The sequence below is a fragment of the Ammodytes marinus genome (assembly GCF_949987685.1).
Source record: "Ammodytes marinus genome assembly, chromosome: 6".
In the NCBI taxonomy this organism is placed as follows: Eukaryota; Metazoa; Chordata; class Actinopteri; order Uranoscopiformes; family Ammodytidae; genus Ammodytes; species Ammodytes marinus.
In genome coordinates this window covers 10,265,364-10,285,277 of record NC_137235.1, presented here as the reverse complement: position 1 = coordinate 10,285,277, position 19,914 = coordinate 10,265,364, and the positions used below count along the sequence as shown (strand labels likewise).

The 19,914-nt window shown below is 39.6% G+C and overlaps 1 protein-coding gene across 1 annotated transcript; it reads right to left on the bottom strand.

Annotated features, from left to right (window-relative positions):
* Positions 1-7,503: 7,503 nt before the first annotated feature.
* Positions 7,504-17,796, bottom strand: LOC307252285 (uncharacterized protein; the record flags this gene model as incomplete). The annotated part of the gene is made up of 4 exons (XM_080029922.1): positions 7,504-9,787; positions 10,945-11,111; positions 14,829-15,947; positions 17,753-17,796. The coding sequence occupies 4 exons, from the start codon at positions 17,794-17,796 to the stop codon at positions 8,778-8,780; spliced, it is 2,340 nt and encodes a 779-aa protein (XP_079886048.1). The 3' UTR covers positions 7,504-8,777.
* Between the last annotated feature and the right edge of the window lie 2,118 nt (positions 17,797-19,914).

Sequence of the window (19,914 nt, the reverse complement as noted above, 5' to 3'; positions counted from 1 at the left end):
AGGGGGGACAGAGGTAGGAGGGAGGGGGATACACAGACATGGGAACCCATGTTCGGTTCATGCTCCCGAACCCTGCAGTTGTTACTCTCGTCATTGTTGTTGTTTTGTTTTAACATGGCCTTCAACCTCACTGTGTGGACCACAAACAGATGTTAATGACGTTTCTCACACCAGTTTCTACTCAGAGCCATCAGCGCTGCTAATGAGTGAGACGCTCCATGAGGGTGGACGCCATCGAAGGAAGTAACAAAAGCTGCAGCAAAAATGCAGTGGCACCAATACTGAGGATACAAAAGCGTGCAGAAATGATATCTTAAAGACAGTGGAGGGAGTGTTGGTGAACTGATTAGTTTGACTACTGACTGACAGAGGGAATACTGTATATGTTTTTTTAATTGTATTAGACTAGAATAAGTGAAACCCAAAGTCCCAAATATGTCAATAGTAGCCAGTGGACTGACTGTAATTTATTTTGAACGATCCTTCAGGATCTATGTTAGATGAAATATTAAGCAAGTAGTTCCCATCAGTTAAAGCTGATAGCCTGTATTCTATTAAAGTTGTTGAAGGTGCCAAGTGTCTTAAAAAAAGAGAGAAAAAAACATGATTATCAGCACAGACACAAATACAACATCACATTGTATTCATAGATGGGTGACACCTTTTCAAAAAAATAATATCCAACATCAAGTGTTTAATTAAGGTCACCACAAGGAGCCACAGTCATTGACACTTAACTGCAGTTATGTAATTATGATTAACATAATTTTCATCCACTCCCAAAACATAGAGTCCTCTTGCTGGCTGCATATATACTGCTACATGTTACTGCCACTACATTTACTGTTAACGTAATTGACAGCGCTGCAACAGCGTCTATTAGTGTGAGTGCCATAATTCTTGCAACTACTTGACAATGACACACTCTCAAAAATAACTCGGCACATATTTACGTCATATTTACGTGGGATAATTGCTGTTTTGAACACAAATCGTAGTCAGGCCTGATGCTTCTAAAGTAGAGCAGCCTCGACAGCTGTGTTTGTTTTAAAAGAGAGAGAGAGAGAGAGAGAGAGAGAGAGAAAAAAATCAAATACATTGATTGATACAGGACGTTTAAAAGAAAGCTGGAGGAAGAGGCCATATGTGCCATTATGTATGCTTGTTTGATTATGTGTGTAAACAACATACATCGAATTGTGACATGTTTGTGTGTGTTTTTGTTTGTGTCTGCGTGAGTGCGCCGAGGGAGTGGTCCACAGCATGAGGCCTCCAGCAGCCGGGGCCACTGGTGGTTCTCACAGCCCACAGAGTGACTCGCTAGAGTCGCTAACAGGGATCGTGAGAACCTGAGTGACAGGGGTCCTTGTGGTTAATAGGGAATTAGACCAAATGTAAAGAGAAGAACAACAGCAATGAGGAGAGTGTAACATGGTTTGAGGAGGGCGTTTGACGAAGTTGCTCAGGAGATTATTTTTGGACCAATAAATAAATAAAAGTAAAAGCACACAATCCCAAACACTGATAAGCTGTAGCCATGACATATTTTATGAAAATAGTTGTGAATTAATGAACTGTCAATTGACTGATTAAACGGCTTTGTGGCTCGTAAATAGTGTTTGGTAGTTCAAGTTGTAAGAAGGTATCACTTCTTATTAGCTTGTTGTATGTTTTGTGTGCAGCAGTCTTAATTTGTAATGTAACAAGTCACTGAAATTGTCAGATGAATGTAGTGGAGTACACTATTTCACTCTGATATGTAGTGGAGCAGAGGTAGAAATTGGCATGAAGGGGCGCCCTTAGCTCAGTTGGTAGGCCTCCCCCCCCTCGGGCCGGGCCCAGCAGCAGACCTGGGTTCGATTCCCGCCCGCGAAATTGGCATGAAAAGATAAAACTCAACAATTACCTCACATTGCACTTGAGTACAACACTCCGGAACGTTATTTTCGATCCAGAACTAGAACCACCAGGACGTCTATCCTTTCCCACACCTGTCTTCTTTCTCTCATCTCTTTGTTGACTCCCTCTCCTCTCTCCTTCCTTCTCCATCCATCCTTCATCTCAAACTGCAGCTTCCCCCATGTTACTGTGAGGCTGCATGATTATTTATGGGCTGCTGAATGGAGAGAGATAGTGTGACACAGGGAGCTCGGCCTCTACCCTCTCACTGTCTGCTACACCTAAATCACCACCGAGTCTGGCTTACTTTCACACTGATGGTTGATGTCACACGCACAGCCTGCACCCTGTGTGTGTGTGTGTGTGTGTGTGTGTGTGTGTGTGTGTGTGTGTGTGTGTGTGTGTATGTGTGTGTGTGTGTGTGTGTGTGTGTGTGTATGTGTGTGTGCGCACGCAACAAGCTTTGTATTAAATGGAGTTCATTATATTATACGTTTTTACAGCACGTTTATCTTACTTTAAATTTAGACTAGTGTGGTTTGCTTTCATTTTGCAAGGTGTTTCTGTCCATCTATACCCTTTGGCACATGCGGTAACGGCTCTGCCAGGGAACAAGCTTAATTGAAAGTCAGTGATGTCAATTATTTATATTAATAATTTACGTAAATCAGAAATATCTGGGTATTTTAGCCACTTAGGGGCAGTAGAGATAAAAAACAGTGCCTTAAAGTTGTTGTTTTTAATGTTGTGGCTATCGAACCTTCTGTTTTAGTAACCTAAGTGGTTTATAAGGACGGTTTATCAGAGCTTCTCACTGATAACATCAACCTGCTCAGATTAGAACAAGATTAAATGACAGCGTCAAAACTGAACCAAACGCCTAAAAAAACATTCAAAAAGCTGGGTAGATCTTTTTTAGTTTAATCACTGTGTGCAACTTCACATTTCACTAAGCGTATTTCATAAATAAATTGTTCATCAATATATATATATATATATATATATATATATACATATACATATATATATACATATATATATATATATATATATATATGTATATATATATATATATATATATATATATATATATATATATATATATATATACATACATATACATTGATTATTTATATTGCACGTATTCATTTCCATAATCATAAACGTAATCACCTAAGATCTTTTTGGCTTTTTAGGCTTCAGTGCAGGGTCTACGGGGATTGGTGTGTGTGTGTGTGTGTGTGTGTGTGTGTGTGTGTGTGTGTGTGTGTGTGTGTGTGTGTGTGTATGTGTGTGTGTGTGTGTGTGTGTGTGTGTGTGTTTGTCTGCCAATGGCCAAAATAAGACCAGCTGAAGTTTATGACCCTGCAGTGCTCTCTGTTTTCTCAGGGTGAGGGAGAGGACAGCCGGTCTGCAGGGGGCAGGGAGGGGGAGTTACATTACAGCAACACCTGGTCTGTGAACAAAACTGGAGGATATTTCTGGGTGGACGGTATCATTTATCTGTCTGTGTGTGTCTGTGTGTGTGTGTGTGTGTGTGTGTGTGTGTGTGTGTGTGTGTGTGTGTGTGTGTGTGTGTGTGTGTGTGTGTGTGTGTGTGTGTGTGTGTATTTGTGTTTGAAAACTGTGTTAAATTAGACTTTTGGGTAATATTAACTTTTGACAAGGTGTAAATTTCCCGGCTGTGGGACAAATGAAAGAATATATTATGTTGTCTTATCTTAGATCAAGGAAATCAAATGTACTGTGATCGTGATTTGGATTAAAAAAGGCCAGAGGTAAGAGCAATTGAATTAATACAAGGCCATGATAATAATGATACAAGAACAGATACAGTATAGCTGTCCTACTACTAATCCTTATAAAATCTTAAATAATTTTTTTTTTAAATCAGAATTATTTTCACAATATTAGCAGTTGTGATTCTCTGTGTCAGTTTTCCTTTGTGATTTCTTGTCTTTCTGTCTTCAGAAATATGTCCATCTCTCTGGTTCTTTATAACTTAATACAGATTTTCCATCCTCCTGTAACCACATCAGTGAGAAAAAAGCTTTTAAGATAGGGAACTAACATAAATAATAGCCCATTCCTGACCTGGTGCACACACATACGCGCACACACACACACACACACACACACACACACACACACACACACACACACACACACACACACACACACACACACACACACACACACACACACACACACACACACACACACACACACACACACACAGAAAGATATTACAAATGATAAATATTACAGGAATCCATCACAACAATCCTGCTGAGAGCATCAAAGGGAGGGCAGAAAATTACCAATTTCCTCTTCAGTTTACAAATGTGGGCGTCTGCGTAATCTCTGTGACAGTTTTGTGTTTATACCTGAACCTATTGAGACAATAAATGGCAGTAGTAACTCAGAGGCAGCAGACACACACTCAAACAAACTGTCTGCTAGGCACAGAGAGGAAGTCGAGGAGGAAATATATATGTCTGGCCAAAATTAACATGTAATCCTGCGCTGACCTGGTGGCTCCGCAGCTGGAATCATGGTCATTTAAGTTACTGTGGGATGAACAGACATACAGTAAGTTCAACACAACTAGAAAAACAGCACTAAACTCCAAACAATACGTCACCAACATGATTAACATTAAATACATTCATTTCCAAGGTGTAAATGATACGATTTGCACAGCGGATAGTGCAAGTAGAGATTAATGCTGCATTGTCAACTGCTGAGAAGTATCTATGGCGTTAGATGGCAGCAAAACAATGAAAAATGTGTGGATCCGGTGGTTTGGGTGTTCAGCTTGTGTGTGATTTATACAGGCCACAGTGAGAAGGAAAAGGGAGAGCAGGGGCCTTTGACTTTCAGGATCCTCCCTTATCTGACATTGAGAGAAAAGACTATAGACAGCTGGAGATGAATGACAGCACATGGGAGAGGGTAAAGAGACAGACAGTAAGCCGAGGTGAGGTCACTGTCCTCCTGTTGTTTTGCTTCTTTAAGTTGAAGACGAGAGAATAACCTTCGTCTTTGAGGTTATGGTTTGCAGATTTCTTTAAAATTAATTTTTCAATTTCTATGGTACATTTATTTATAGTGGCTAAATTGTTCTCATAGGCCAATATGCCCCAAAAGGTCACTGCTCATTTCACAATTCAAGGCTTGCATGCTATTGGCTTCAATCCTCTTTCTCATACACCCCATGTATTTGCCTATGTCAGGTGTTAAATATATACAGTATATAGGGGAGAACGGGGTAATCTGAGCCATTTTTTACATTTGCTCCCCTCTAAGCGAGCTAAAATGATTTATCACTCAAATTTACACATTTCCTATTAATTCAGGATGTTTCCTAGAAATGGGCATTAGCAGAATTTTTTCAAGACAAAGGGCAGTGAAAATATGATTGTTTTAAAAAAAGTTGTCATGTGGCTCACTTTACCCCAGCTGTGGGGTAAACTGAAGACAGACCAGAAAAATCAAGGGGGTAAAGTGAACCAGCTGGGGGTAAACTGATCCACTTACTTTTTCCACTCTGAAACTACCATAACAACACATATTGTAACAGTTAGAATCCTGAAAGCTAGCCACACATTCCAGAACTAATGTCGGACTAGTAAAAGAATGATGGGGTTTGATCAATTAAGCAAAGCAAATTTTCTAAACACTTGAAAGTAACTCTGAACAAAATCAAATACAACATATTATAATTCAAGAGGTTTTAATAAGATTCAAATGAAAGATAGAACCAGTTAGATTAGAACACAGTCTGGGGGTTCAGAACACAGGACCCTTAGAGCCAGCTTGTGTCTGGGGGTCAACGCATAGGAAAATCAGAACCAGCGAGAACAGCCTGGGACTCAGAACACAGGAGAAGACCCAACTGGATTATAACATCAGCCTGTCATACTCTACAACTAGGCCTACTCTACATTCCAGCCCTGAAGGTTACAGGGAAAGATGAGAAGGTGCTCTTTCCGTGTGGTTGTCCCAGATCGTCTTCCTGGTGTATTTCCTTGGCATGATGGCTTTTCTACAATGTGTATGACATTAAAATAAAACATATGTTATGTAATATTACATTAAAATATGTTTAAGACTAAACTTAACTTGTGCCTCATGGTGGGGGAAAGTGAGACAGTATCTCACTTTACCCCACAGCATTTGGCTCACTTTCCCCCACCACCACAATTTGAGAAAAAACTACCTATCTTAGCATTTCAGGCTAATCTTTAGCTAATATCATCACATGGTTTTTATCAACACGTATGATAGAAGTTGTTCTATGTGAATACATTTGCTTTGGCACAACAGTTGATTAAGTTGACAGCAAGAACATTTACTTTTACATGCAAAATACCTATTTTGGTGAAAAAAACATGCTTACCACAGCACCATGCGGTCCTCTCTTTCAGGGCCATGGGGAAATGAGAGGGGCTTGAAAACATATATCTCACATGACCACAAATGTTTTCCGTTGCCTAGATACAGGGGGTGGCTCACATTACCCGATGCCTCAGATTCCCCCGTTCTCCCCTATATATATATATATATATATATATATATATACACACACTCACCGGCCACTGTATTAGGTACACCTGTTCAATGGCTTATAAAAACAAAAAGCTAATCAGCCAATCACATGGCAGCAATTTAATGCATTTAGGCATTTAGACGTGGTCAAGACAATGTACTGAAGTCAAACCGAGCATCAGAATGGGGAAGGAAGGGGGCTTAGGTGACTTTGAACATGGCATGGTTGATGGTGCACGGCAGGATGGATCCATACTGTGCTTTCATGTTGTTTACGCCGAATTCTGAAACTGCCATCTGAATGTCGCAACTGAAATCGAGACTCATCAGACCAGGCATGCTTTTTCAATCTTCTATTGTCCAATATTGGTGATCCTGTTAGAATTGTAGCCTCATTTTCCTGTTTTTAGCTGTCAGGAGTGGTACCCGGTGGGGTCTTCTGTTGCTGTAGCCCATCTGCTTCAAGGTTGGTCGTGTTTTGCGTTCAGAGATGGTATTCTGCATACCCTGGTTGTAACGTGTGGTTATTTGAGTTACTGTTGCCTTTCTATCATCTCGAAACCAGTATTCCCATCCTCCACTGACCTCTGACTTCAACAAGGCATTTTACGTCCACACAAATGCCGCTCACTGGATATTTTTTCTTTTTCGGACCATTCTCTGTAAACCCTAGAGATGGTTTAGAGTGAAAATCCCAGTAGATCAGCAGTTTCTGAAATACTCATACCAGCCAGCCAGCCACCCTCAACATTGCCATGTTCAAAGTCACTTAAACCCCCTTTCTTCCCCATTCTGTTGCTCGGTTTCAACCTCAATAAGTTGTCCCGTCTAGGTCTACATGCCTAAATGCATTGAGTTGCTGCCATGTGATTGGCTGATTAGTTATATGCGTTAACAAGAAAATGAACCGCTGTACCTAATAAAGTGGCCGGTGAGTGTATACCGTTTATATATTATTTTTTATTTATTAAAAATCACACAGCGATAAACCAACATTCAAGTCACACTTTTATTACGCAATTGTGTTTAATCAGACTTTTTTTCTTCTTTTTGTCCCGGCAGCTCTATACAATTAATATACCTTGTTGATCGACAATGCCTCAGTGTTGTGCTAAATCAGCCGATGAAGGGATATTCAAGGTGCTAAACAGACACATTAGTGCAGATCCCAGCAAAACAAATGGACAGTGCTTTTGATCATCCTCAGCTTAAATGCCAAGTCAATTAAAACTAAGCAGCATAATAACAGTAGTTATAGAGGTGTTATATCTGAAATGATATTACTTCACACAGTAGGCTACTCATACAGCATTTAAATCCTTAACATAAAAAATAAATGGATATATTATTTTAGACTGAAACTCCAGCACATGGACATCAACTTTCCCTGAGAATTTAGATTTTACTTGATGTTAGCCTGCCCTCTTCTGGAATGAGGAGCAACTACAGCTGTGCAGAGGCATGATTCAAAAGTATGGCAGACAGGAGTAACAGGCTACTTTCAGACTACAGGCAAAAGTGGCCCAATCTGGATTTTGTTTTGCTAACATGTGACTCATATGTGCTTTTTCATAATAGTGTGAACAGTCCAAGTCACATGGAATCTGATATTTTCCAATTTTGATTTGGGCCACGTTCATTCGGTCTAAATCCAACAGAGGTTGGATATTTTGCAATTTATTATTTTTCTATTTTTCTTACAGTTCACGATGGAGTCTGAAATGGGCCACATTTTGAAATGAATGTGAATAGCCATACAACAAAAATCACATCAGAGCATTAAATATAAATTGAGCACTAAGGTCCACAGTCTGAACTTAGCCTTAGCTCCTGTGCTGTGTCATCTCAAGTTTGATTCTTCAAATGAAAATCACACCTCTACAGTTTTACAATGTACAATTCCATTCCATTTCCATTCATAACACATTAAAGACTGTTAAACAATGCTTAAATCTTATTACACCTTCCACCTTCACCTGTCACTGAAAGAGAAAACATGGTATGACAGTATTTTCTGGTATGATGTCTGTGACTTTAACGAAGACAGCATGACTAGATCCTTTAGGCATCGAAGACTGTTAAAGAATGCCCATCTTATTACACATTGGAGAACAAGGAAATTGTATTACGTCACACCAACCATTTTGTTTTGTCCTGTCACCATGTTGAGACCTAAAATCCCTTTTCAATCATCATTCAATTCATAAAGTTTTAGTGCAGATTCAAGTCGTCACAGTACGACTTCCAACATTCACATTGAGACGAATGGGTCATCCCACCCACCTAAATATTTTTTAAAAATCCAGTCTTGGTGAACCTGATTAAGTTCAGCATTTAGCTTCTGGCTGTCTGCTCCTCTCCCAGTAACTCATCATCTGTGGGATGCTTGTCGTTGTCATGGCGATCACCTTTGATAGGGTGCAGTCGCTCACAGGATGCGAAGGTTCAACAATAAACATAGTCTTTTCAGGAGGGTCGGTGGGGGAAATTCCAATGCGTTTTAGGCACATACCCAGGTAGACATCTTCAATAAAAACGGGTTTGATCTGATGAGAGACTCCCATGATTTTTCCAGGCAGGTCCGATGACATGACGTAGGACATACCCAGAGGATATGGGGGGTACTCTGGCTCTGCAATCACGTGTCTCGGCATGTAAAACTTATTGAATGGGTTTCTTAAAACTGGGCTGTGCCACCACACCAGACCAGTCATGTAGTTTTCTTTGGCAGTGTTCGGATCCAGCAACAGTTTAACCAAATTATGGACATGGAGTAACATATCAGAGTCAATCTTAATGAAGTAGGTGGACTTTGCACAGTGCGCAGCCAGCCACTCCAACATTATCATTGTCTTGACGGTGAGATTGCGGTAGCTGTCCTGGAAGTTACTCTGGATCAGGTCATGGTGTTGCAGGTTCTCCTGTTTGAGCTTCTCCTGCTGCTGCTCTACATCTGCTCCTCCAGGCAGACCCAGGACAAAGACAGTCTCTACACGCTGACCCAAAACCAGTTTCTCACTCCCCCATGTCTTCCGGATGGAGTCTCGCGCCGCCAAGCCACTGGGTGCAACCGGAACCATCAGGACCAGGAAAATAGTCGTGGTCCTACATGTCGGCGTGTTGTCCATGATGAACTTGTAGTTTCGCGGATAGGCCACATGATACTGCCCAGGATCCTCCCATTGTGGTTCTTCTTCTTCTGATGACGATGATGCGTTTTTTGGATTTGGAGCATTCCAGCCCCTGGACTTCCAGCTAACATTGAGATAGATGAGGAAGACTGCCACTGCTCCCAGGGTGCAGATGAAGATTCTTTTCAAGCGTCTCTCCATTTGAACTAGACAGAAAACAGACTCACATTATAATGTTATAATATACAGTAGATACAATTCTGATTATAACAGCAGCATACAATTTACCGTAATTTTTTTTAATGCTTTTAAGTGACATAATCTGCAAGAAAATAGTGGCTTCAATATCATTGTATTTCTTGTATCATTTGAAATAATAATATGTAAAAAGATATTATTTCCAATGTAAGACCTTTGTTTTGATACTGAGAGAAATATTATCGTTTTCAACATTCTACTTTGAGAAACAAGTCAAGTTCTTTCAAAGTGACAAAATAAGTTGCACTTCTCAAATGGTATGTTTTGGAACACAAACAGCTTTACAAGTGCTCTGAACTTTTGAATACTAAGTTTCATTTGTTATCAAACAAGCATTGAGTGTTTGTTTGATACCAAGACTTACTATGGACATGTAAATATAACAGAGCAAAACTGTTATATTATACAAAACTGGATCACATTTTTCATTCCAAGCTCCCTTGGGCCATTCAAACAAAAACCGATAAAAACACGCTTTGACAGTTAACTTTTGTAGCACCAAGCAGGTACACGTGCTCTAAAATGTAAGATGCAAAACTGAAAATTGTCAATGTATCAGTATTCTCACAGAAAACCCAAAGCAGCCTCATATATGTCCATATCCATGTGTGGTATTTCTGAACTTGGGCAGCCAAGAGGAAGTGAGAGCATTACGGCTTCACTTAGGCTAGTGTAATTGAGTAGCCTATATCACGGCGTATAATTTTAGCTGGGTAGGTTAAGGAGAGATACGCCTGAGTAGCCAATGCTGAGTGTGTGCCAATCAAGGCAAGCCATCTGCATGATTAAAGTACAAATATTCAGTTTCCGTTGGGATAATAAACTGCAGCACAGAAACATACGCAACAAGTAGTTGCTTGACTAACGCACTGGGAGTTTGAGATGAGGGTCTAAAGAAAAACACCTAGTATTTAAATTTTAAAACAAAAATCAAATAACATCAATGAAAATCGAACTACCAAAATATGCACGGACCATTTCACCTCTACTACATTTCCAAAGTGTGGGGAGATAAGAAAGTAAAATGACGGCATACTGCCCATAACACGGAAGTAGTGCTGTCCTGTAACAAACACACTCTTTCCCTTTCTAATTTAATACTCACTGCGCTGTTCCCGATTCACACACAATATGTGACCCTTGAGAACAATACAAAAACTTGTTGTAGAAGTGTCAGTGGTGCAAACCAGAAGAACCCATAGTATACAGCCAAGCACGCCCTTATCTGTGAACACACTAGGCTCTTTCGACTGCGAGCTGTCTTGCTCAGACCTGCGCAATTAAGACGCGCGTCTTGCTGACAGCAAAACCATAGTGATAGTATAATAAAACGCGCGTCATAATTGCGCAGGTCCGAGCAAGACTTCTCCTCACCGAACGGGCCTACTTACATCCTGTATTTTTACGAAGCAGTCTGTGTTCCGCCTTCGCCCCTCCTACTCTCCTTAACCCAGTGCTTCTCAAATGGTGGGGCACGCCCTCCTGGGGGGCGCCGTGAGTTGTCAGGGGGGACGGGGGTGGGCAAATTGAGCTAATAAACTGAACTTCGAATTTTTTTTAAGTTTTTGCAGAAGTTATCTAAGTTAATTTTATAATCTTTTTTTTTGGACAATTCTACACAATACACAATTTTCTCTTTCACATATTCATACATCTTACTTTGTGTTGTCCGAAGGGTGATGGAAGAAGCCAAAGGCTTATCAGGTCCCGCCCCCATTTTCAGATACACAGTTACTGTTACAGAAAAGAATAAAACAAACAAAAAACACAATTTTGTTGATGTTTTTTTTGTTTTTGTTTTGACACGCGGTCAATGGCATTTAGAGACCAACTTAGCAGTTCCATGATCAATCTGAATCCGTGTACCTTCCGTTCAATCGATATCCGTTTGGAAATCAAAACACGAAAAACGAAAAAAACTGTTTGATTTAATTTTTAAATTATTTGTTTGATTAAAAAAAATTAAAAACAGCCTGTTTTATTCAAAATATGTCTGTAAAACATGAATTGATTGCCATTTCTTATTTTATATTTTCCATGTCGCCCTTTACATATGAAAATGGGAAAGGAGACCAACAGAAAATGTAAAACATTTGCATTTTCATTTTTGAAGTTCCAACTAATAATTTATATTAATCAGCGGGTTAAACTGTGTCCCGCCGCTGCCACAATGCCACGAGCTATGCGCGGCCAGCGCCGTGATGGCTCTGACCCATAGACTGTTTTCTGACCGTGGCTATCTCCGTCTTTTAAGTAGGCTAAAGCCTCTTGTCGGTAGTGGAAACGCATGGCAGATCTAGTAAGGTAACCCTGCCGAACCGTGCCGAACCGAACTGTGCTGCTCAGAGGAAACGAGGCATGATCTAAACAGCGACAGACAAACAGCTGTTGATCCAGATCAAAACAGGACAAACCACCAAATGTTTAATCTTTATTGAGAGGGGAAACAAATTTTTGCTGGCTGCCAAAGGCTGCTATATGTCATTGTCTGTCATAGGCTAATCTTGTTGGCCTCGACTGGCTTTAAAAACATGGAGTGTTGAAGAGACGCTTCCTTTTCACTAGATATGCTAGAAATGCTTATCCCCAGATACTTTGCAGCATTCTCTGTAATCATTTTGGAGAATAAATAATTTATTGCCAAACATATTGCTTTGTTATCCTATACTTTCTGGTATATCTCCACACTGGCCTGGGAACGCCTCGGGATCCCCCAGTCAGAGCTAGTTGATGTGGCCCTGGAAAGAGAAGTTTGGGGCTGCTGCCCCCACGACCTGACTACGGATAAGTGGTTAAAGATGATGATGATGATGATGATGATCCTATACTTTCATGGCTTGTTCTTCACATATAGTATTGTGTATTGTGAGCCTAGTTTTCCTCCATTTTCAGCGGCTTGCCATATTCTCTTAACATCCTTCAGTTACTGTTTAACCATGGGGAAATTCTGTCAGTTGACTTTGAGCCTTTCTTGAGTTAATCTTTAGTAGAGCAACAGGAGTTGGAGCTGATGACAAGGTTTTAAATCTTCAACCATTTCATTCAAATTGCAGTGATAGCTGTATGACTCAAATAATGCTGTTAGAATGTTTGAGACATTTTCATCAGCTTTGCCACATGGGAATCTTGTTTGAATCTAAAGTTCTCCTTTAGTCTTTGTTGGGATTCAATTTGGCATCAAAAAAATAGTGAACTAAACACGGCAGGTATAAATAAGGCCTTAGCCTAACATTTGTTTGCATTCCTGTTCAAAAGAAGGACAAATCCCAAGACTATGGAAATAAGCTACCGGCATGGCTGGTATTTTAGCCTACTACCGACCACCTACAGTTCACTTCAACCTTTGCATGAACACCACCCACGTTACCACGGACATTCACTTCCCTGTATTTCCTGCTTTTGTATCCTGTATCCAATGTTTTCATGTATCTATTCTATATACTAGTCGATTTATTTAGAGCTAAGGCGATCAATTAGCCTAAATGATTAGTCCCTCCGCGGAAAAAGTATCTGATATTTTGATAATCATTGAATGTTTTTGTCCTTTCATTCATTGGCTCCAACACAATACAATACAATTTCCCCCTTTCCCCGGTTTAATGTGATGTAAAACTGAACAAATCTCGCGCTCAGCATTAGGAAATCTTTTTTGAGCACTTTTTCTATTTTTATTGATATAAAACAATCAATTCAAGGGTTCAATCAAGTTACTTCAGTAATTATTTTCATTTTCATTATTTAACAACACAATGAAAGGTAGAGACACAGTGCTGAGATAGTTATCCATGTTTAGTTTGTTGTGTTGAGTTAATAATGCAGTTGCAATAAATACAAGGCAGTATTTGTTTGAGAAACACCAACATGCCTTTTTCCTTGGTTCTATTATGTGAATAATCACTCATTCAATAATAAGTATAATAGCATGCATACGATTCTTTTCATCACCATCAAGCCATGAACTTCTAAAAACTCTTCATTGTAAATTTAAAAAAAGCTCAAAGGTAATTAGAGCGAAATGCAAGGGTTAAGGTTATGCAAGTTTTCGATCATACTTTTGTGTGCTACCAAATTTATTTTTGTGCTACTGAATTTTTTTGCTTGCTAGCACCAGTGCTACCACCCAGTAACTGATTATTATATATCAGATATGCTGATATTAAGCAAGCATTCAGCTATGAATGTTTTTTGTAACAAGATTCACAGTCCGTTCTCTTTGAGGCTGACAAAGACCAGGTAGTAAAAAGTGCTTCATCAACAAATATTAAGTCAACGTTTCTGTGGCATGTTATACAAATTAATTATGTTTGTGCAATGAATTTAAGTTTTGCAAAATAAACCGTAGATAACTTTTTGTGTCAGTGGTAAATTGCCTTTTTCCTTTATTATTTGAAAGAGTGCCATGAGGAATGTTAATTGTAAATAATAATTCTTGAAAGATAATTCTTGCTCACAGTTTTTTTGTATACCCTCTGAGCAACACTTAAAAAAATGGTATTCAGGCATCCAAGTGCTCAAGCCGCCATATTTGCCATTGTAAATACAAACATTACATGAGCATGTTGAAACATTGCTGGACATTATAAATCAAAATTACAGGTACCATAAACTCCAATCAGTAACTTTAGACATTATTGTCCCCAAGGGGAAATAATTTTTCACTTCACAGTACAGTTATGGGCAATAAATATGTATTCATGCTGTTTGTTGACAACACATTACATTTAAATACACATTAAATACACACAACAAGTTTAAAATAAAAATGCAATTATTAAGAAACTTCTGTTTTTCCAATTTGATGATCCCAATTCTAATTTCTAAAAAAAGGATGGTATAAGACTTTTATACCATAACAGAATAAATGTATGAATGGGTTTAACATCACTATTCTCCACCATTCACCCAGGAGAGTTCGTCATAGAGCTATAGTCATCATTGTCCTAACAAGGTGGTCCAGGCTTCTTCAAGTCTGTCCAGTAATTCACCAACTGTTGTGGAGACCCAAGAATGTAGGTGATGATCTTTGAGAATTCGCAGCGATTATATCTTGAGTTGTAAGCCTTGAACTGGGAAGGATCTGGTGGGGATGTGAGTGCAAGTCCTAGTTTCTTCATGCACGTTCCAATGTAAGCATCCTCTATGTTAAATGGTTTGATCAATTTTGAAATCTGTACAAATTTTTCTGGAAGATCGTTGGAGAATACATATCCCATGCCCAGAGTGTAGGTCGGGTATGTGTTTTCAGGGAGCATCTCCTCAGGAACATACCACTTAGAGTCCTTGTTTCGCACGACAGGTCTGTTCCACATGAGCATTCCTGTCAAGTAGTTCAGTTTGGGAATTCCTGGCTTCTGAAGCATGATCACTAAATTGTCAATGTTCAGGAACATGTCTGAGTCAATCTTCATGGCGTATGCAGCTGTAGGGCAGCTTTTGGCCAGCCAGTCCATGATCACCATGGTTTTGATGGTGAGATTGAGATAAGTGTCCATGAAATCACTCTGGATCAAGTCATGATGCTGTAGATTCTCCTGTTTGAGCTTCTCCTGCACCTGCTCAGCATCGTCTCCGCCGGACAAGGCCAGCATAAACAGAGTAAGCACCACCTCGCCTTGAACCAGGCTCTCATTGCCCCAAGTCTGCCGGACGGCGTCCCGAGCTCCCACATCTTTTGGTGCAACTGGAACCATCAGGACCAGGAAAGGGGACTTTTGTTTGCACACTTCTGCGTTATCCAAAATAAAGTGATAGTTTCTTGGGTAGGCTTGGTGGTACAGAACACCTATAGGTGGTACAGTGGGGGGTACTGTAGGTGGTGTTGTTGCTCGTACCGTAGGGGGTAAAGAAGGGTCTACTGTGGTTTCAAGAATTGTATTTGGTGGCATTGTGTGTTTTGGATTGATCCAAAATTTAAGCGGTAGATTCAGTTGATTGGTTTGATTTAAAAACCTCTGGTAGTGCCCATGGAGTGAAAAGCTCTCCCACGACAGAGAGCTGTTGGAGCGAGTGTAAGACACCACGATGAGCACTACACAAAGCAGGAGCAGGAACTGGAAGCAGGAGTGATTGAGAGGTTTCCTCCGACACAACTGGTTCTCAACAAGTTGTCTATAAAGACAAGAAATGCAAAGTTAAAACACAATGGGGGATGGAAATAGGAAGTATATTGTCACAAAAAGTTAGTGAGTTGGATTTGGATTTGGATTTGAATTAGTCAATTAGCAATGATTCACAGAAGAAGTATGATTTCTGACATAAATTGGCCATTATAGTCTAGAGGGACCTTGAATGCTCCCTTGAGGCATGGGTAGTGCTGCTCCCCAAATTCTTGATAAGAAGAAAAACTTATTTGTGAGCAGGTCAAACTACAATAAATAGTTCTCAAACCAGCGTGCACTAATCCCTTTCACCACACACAAGTACCACCTACCTAACATAGTATTGCCACTATGATTGGCTTTGCCATGTCCTGCCAACGTCTAAGAGGCTGCAGGTATATTTAGTTACTTATAACCGGTTTTATCTGCAACAGTAAATTGTCGCAGATTTGGAATAGTGTTGGGGAAGCTAGACATTTTTGATAATATGGTAAATGGTAAATGGACTTGACTTATATAGCGCTTTTCTAGCCGATTTTCTCAGCCCCAAAGCGCTTTACATATCTTACCACATTCACCCATTCATACACACACTCATACACCGATGGCAGTAGCTGCCATGCAAGGCGCTCTCTGAACCATCGGGAGCAATTTGGGGTTCAGTGTCTTGCCCAGGGACACTTCGACATGTGGCGGGTAGGCGAGGAATCGAACCTCCGACCCTGCACTCCAGAGGCAATCTTCCTACCCACTTCGCCACTGCCGCCCCGTATATGTCAATATACTAGTGTGTTTTGTGTGTGCGATTGCGTTTTTGTGTGTTTTGCGATTAGGTGAATTTGATAGCTTGCTTGCTTAGTCAGGATGCCAGCCAAAAATAGAAAGGTGGACTTTAGGAGTTACTTTGTGTGAAATGAAACTGTAAGCCACTTAGGGAAAATATTGTCTTATTGCTTATGTGTAGCGTAACCAAAATTGGTAATAATAAAACTCAACCAACCCATAGATTGTCCTCCCTGTTCATATGGCGTGCATCAATGTGTTATTCTGTCAGGTGACATGGCTCAGACAGAGGAAGAGATGCAGGTGTAAAGGCAGGAATGTTGAGATACTGAGATATTTGTATTTAATGTGTGGATTTAGATCACTTTGGTAACACCAATTAAAACCAATTGGTATTACCAACACCTTCATTTACAAAGCAATTACTGAACTACTCACTTAATACCTCTGCACCTACCTCACTTTTAAATCAAATCCATAATACAGTTTGCACTCGCTGGACTTTCTATCTACCTCAGTCTTCAAAACTTGAACTGAGTTTGGGAAGAGCTCGGGCTTTCATGTACTCTGATCACTATTAATGATTTTAAAACTCGGCTCACAAGTTTTTTAATGGCAACTTTTGGAACGTCAGCATTCACACCGCGATTTCTTGAAGGAATTGCATTCCTGGTTGTAATATAAAGTGTAATAGGCAGTTTTATGCAAAAATTATTCCCACAATGAACACCTAGAGGAACTGTTAACCTGGTGTGATTTGCAGCATAATGGTTCAAATTGGTTGAATTTGAGAAAATATTATTTGGTTTTGGTCAGGAAATGAAAATGAAATCAAAGCGGAGAATGAAATGTAAAAATATACATGCGGAAATAAATTCATACAGAAATATATACAAAAATATACAAGAATATAATATTTAAAATTTTTATTTTATTTAATTCGTGGTACTCATTCTTATTCATTTCTGTGTCATGAATTGAATTGAGGGACTAAAGAGTGTTTTGGTATCAAGGGAGTTAATAAGCCCTTACCTTTTCAGCCCGTTTCCACCTGAGCCAGTCTCTGTATCCCCCATGACTGCTCCACTTTATTTCCTTAGGTCCCCGCTATCTTTTTTTCTTTGCTTTAACCACAAATTTCTTTCATCAAGTATGACACGCTTATTACTGACAAATCCTAACTTCTAATAATGGACTTCCTCTTAGTGTCCGAGGGATATAAGACGTTGATGTAAGATGTGTTTCTAGAATAAGAGAGCGGTAGGAGGAGAGGGTAGAAAAAGAGTTCCTGGTACATGGGAGGGAGGGATTTTGTGTCATAAAGCCTTTGTCACCTTACTAGACTTTGTAGAGCATTACTGGGTGTGTCACCACAAACTCCTCCCCTAGCCTCCCCCCCAAACACACACACACACACACACACACACACTCACAAACAGGTATACTGTGGTGTTGATAGAAGCTCAGAAAAAAAAACATCATGGTTAGATTGTATTTCCCCTTTACATTAAAACCATGCAGCGCATCCTTTCACCAACACAAATTAACCACAATCTGACCATTTCTGGCACTTGGTCATGCTGTCTTTTGGGTATTTTCTATGAGATTGTGTTTTACCATAGCAATGAAGCAGAAGGGAGGGGACACGTTAATGTAGAACTAGGAAATTGCTGTTGTCAAAGAAATCGAGTAAATCGTTTGTAAAAACTACTGTAGATTAACATTAACATGTTTGCCTCCAAGTAATGACTTTGACTTCAAACACTTCAAGTCACAGTTACAAACTGTGATGTTGCAAAATCTTTATAGCAAAACATTTATTTATTTCTAACAGAGGGAATTTGACCCTTTGGCTGAATTGTGTGTATTTTATTGGCTCATTAAAATGACCAAAGGGAGAAAAGATGGACAATCAACAGGAATAATCTCAATTTATATAATTTATCATACCCTACTCAGAACAGGTGCCCATGTGGAACTAATAGAAATATTGTATACGTAGTCCCAAAGGGCATGCCATCATGTGCCAGGGGGAAATGTGTTCTTTAAAGGAGTTGTTAAAAATTTAGAGAAATGGGCTTATTCACCTTCTTGCTAAGAGTAACATGAGAAAGGATGCAATACATTTTAGGCTAAATACATCTGGAGGATCTTTTCTGTTGTCATTGTGGTGGTGTGCATCTAATTTGGCAAACTGCCATGCGGAACTACTGCGTCTGGAACAGTCTTGTGTCACCACTGCATGCGCAATTTCTTTTGTGTCTCTGAAACTGCAAGCCTTGTCTCCATTGATTTTGCATTGGCCATAGATATTCAACACTATGAAAACAAGAGAAGTATTGTTGAAGGCTATTTTTTTAGCAAATCAGTGTGTGTGCGTGCTAGAGAGAGAGAGAGAGGAACTGGAATCTACCGCCCAATATAACAAGGGTTTAAAAAGAAAAAAATATCTATAAATAAATAAATAAAGGAAACATTATTGGAAAAATCTAATAATTGGGGGTTCATATGGTAAAATATAGGTATGTTGTTGCAAAGTTTGGTTGTTTGAATGATGTCAGACATACAGTAATATACAGTAATTTTCATATTACTTTTTGCGGAGTATCCCGCTCGTTTTATCCAATCAGGAGACAGAGCACTATAAAGTGGTGGGTCTCTGTGCCTGTGAACAATGACTTGCTTCTCTCCATCGCAGCACTATCTGATGAAGACGGCTGTGTGTTCATGTGGTGGTGACGTAGGGACGAGGCAGTCACTGACAGGAAGTTAGCTAAAAAAAACATATCACTTACTGCTCCTTTAAGAACCCAGTCTTGCAGAAAGAATAACATAAATAAATTCATGTTAATTGGAGATGGGGTTGTATCAGATGTCATACTGTGCATGATTAACCCAGGGTATTAAATTGAAGGCATTGAGTCAATCTGTCAAACGTTCCAGTTTTCCTCTGAAGTGGTCTTGAAAGAAAAAAGAATTGACAAAGCTTGAAATTTAAAAAAAACTTTCAAAAGAGCAACTGATTCCTATAGATTGGCCATTCTCGTACACAGTTTTACTGGCAGTAGCCATAAACAAGGAGAGATAAATGGAAAATGGACATATATTATAGAGAAAGACATTCTAGCCTTTTATTTTATTTTTGTACTTTTTATTGATCTTTTTTACATTTCTGAGTTAGCATCGATAAGCTC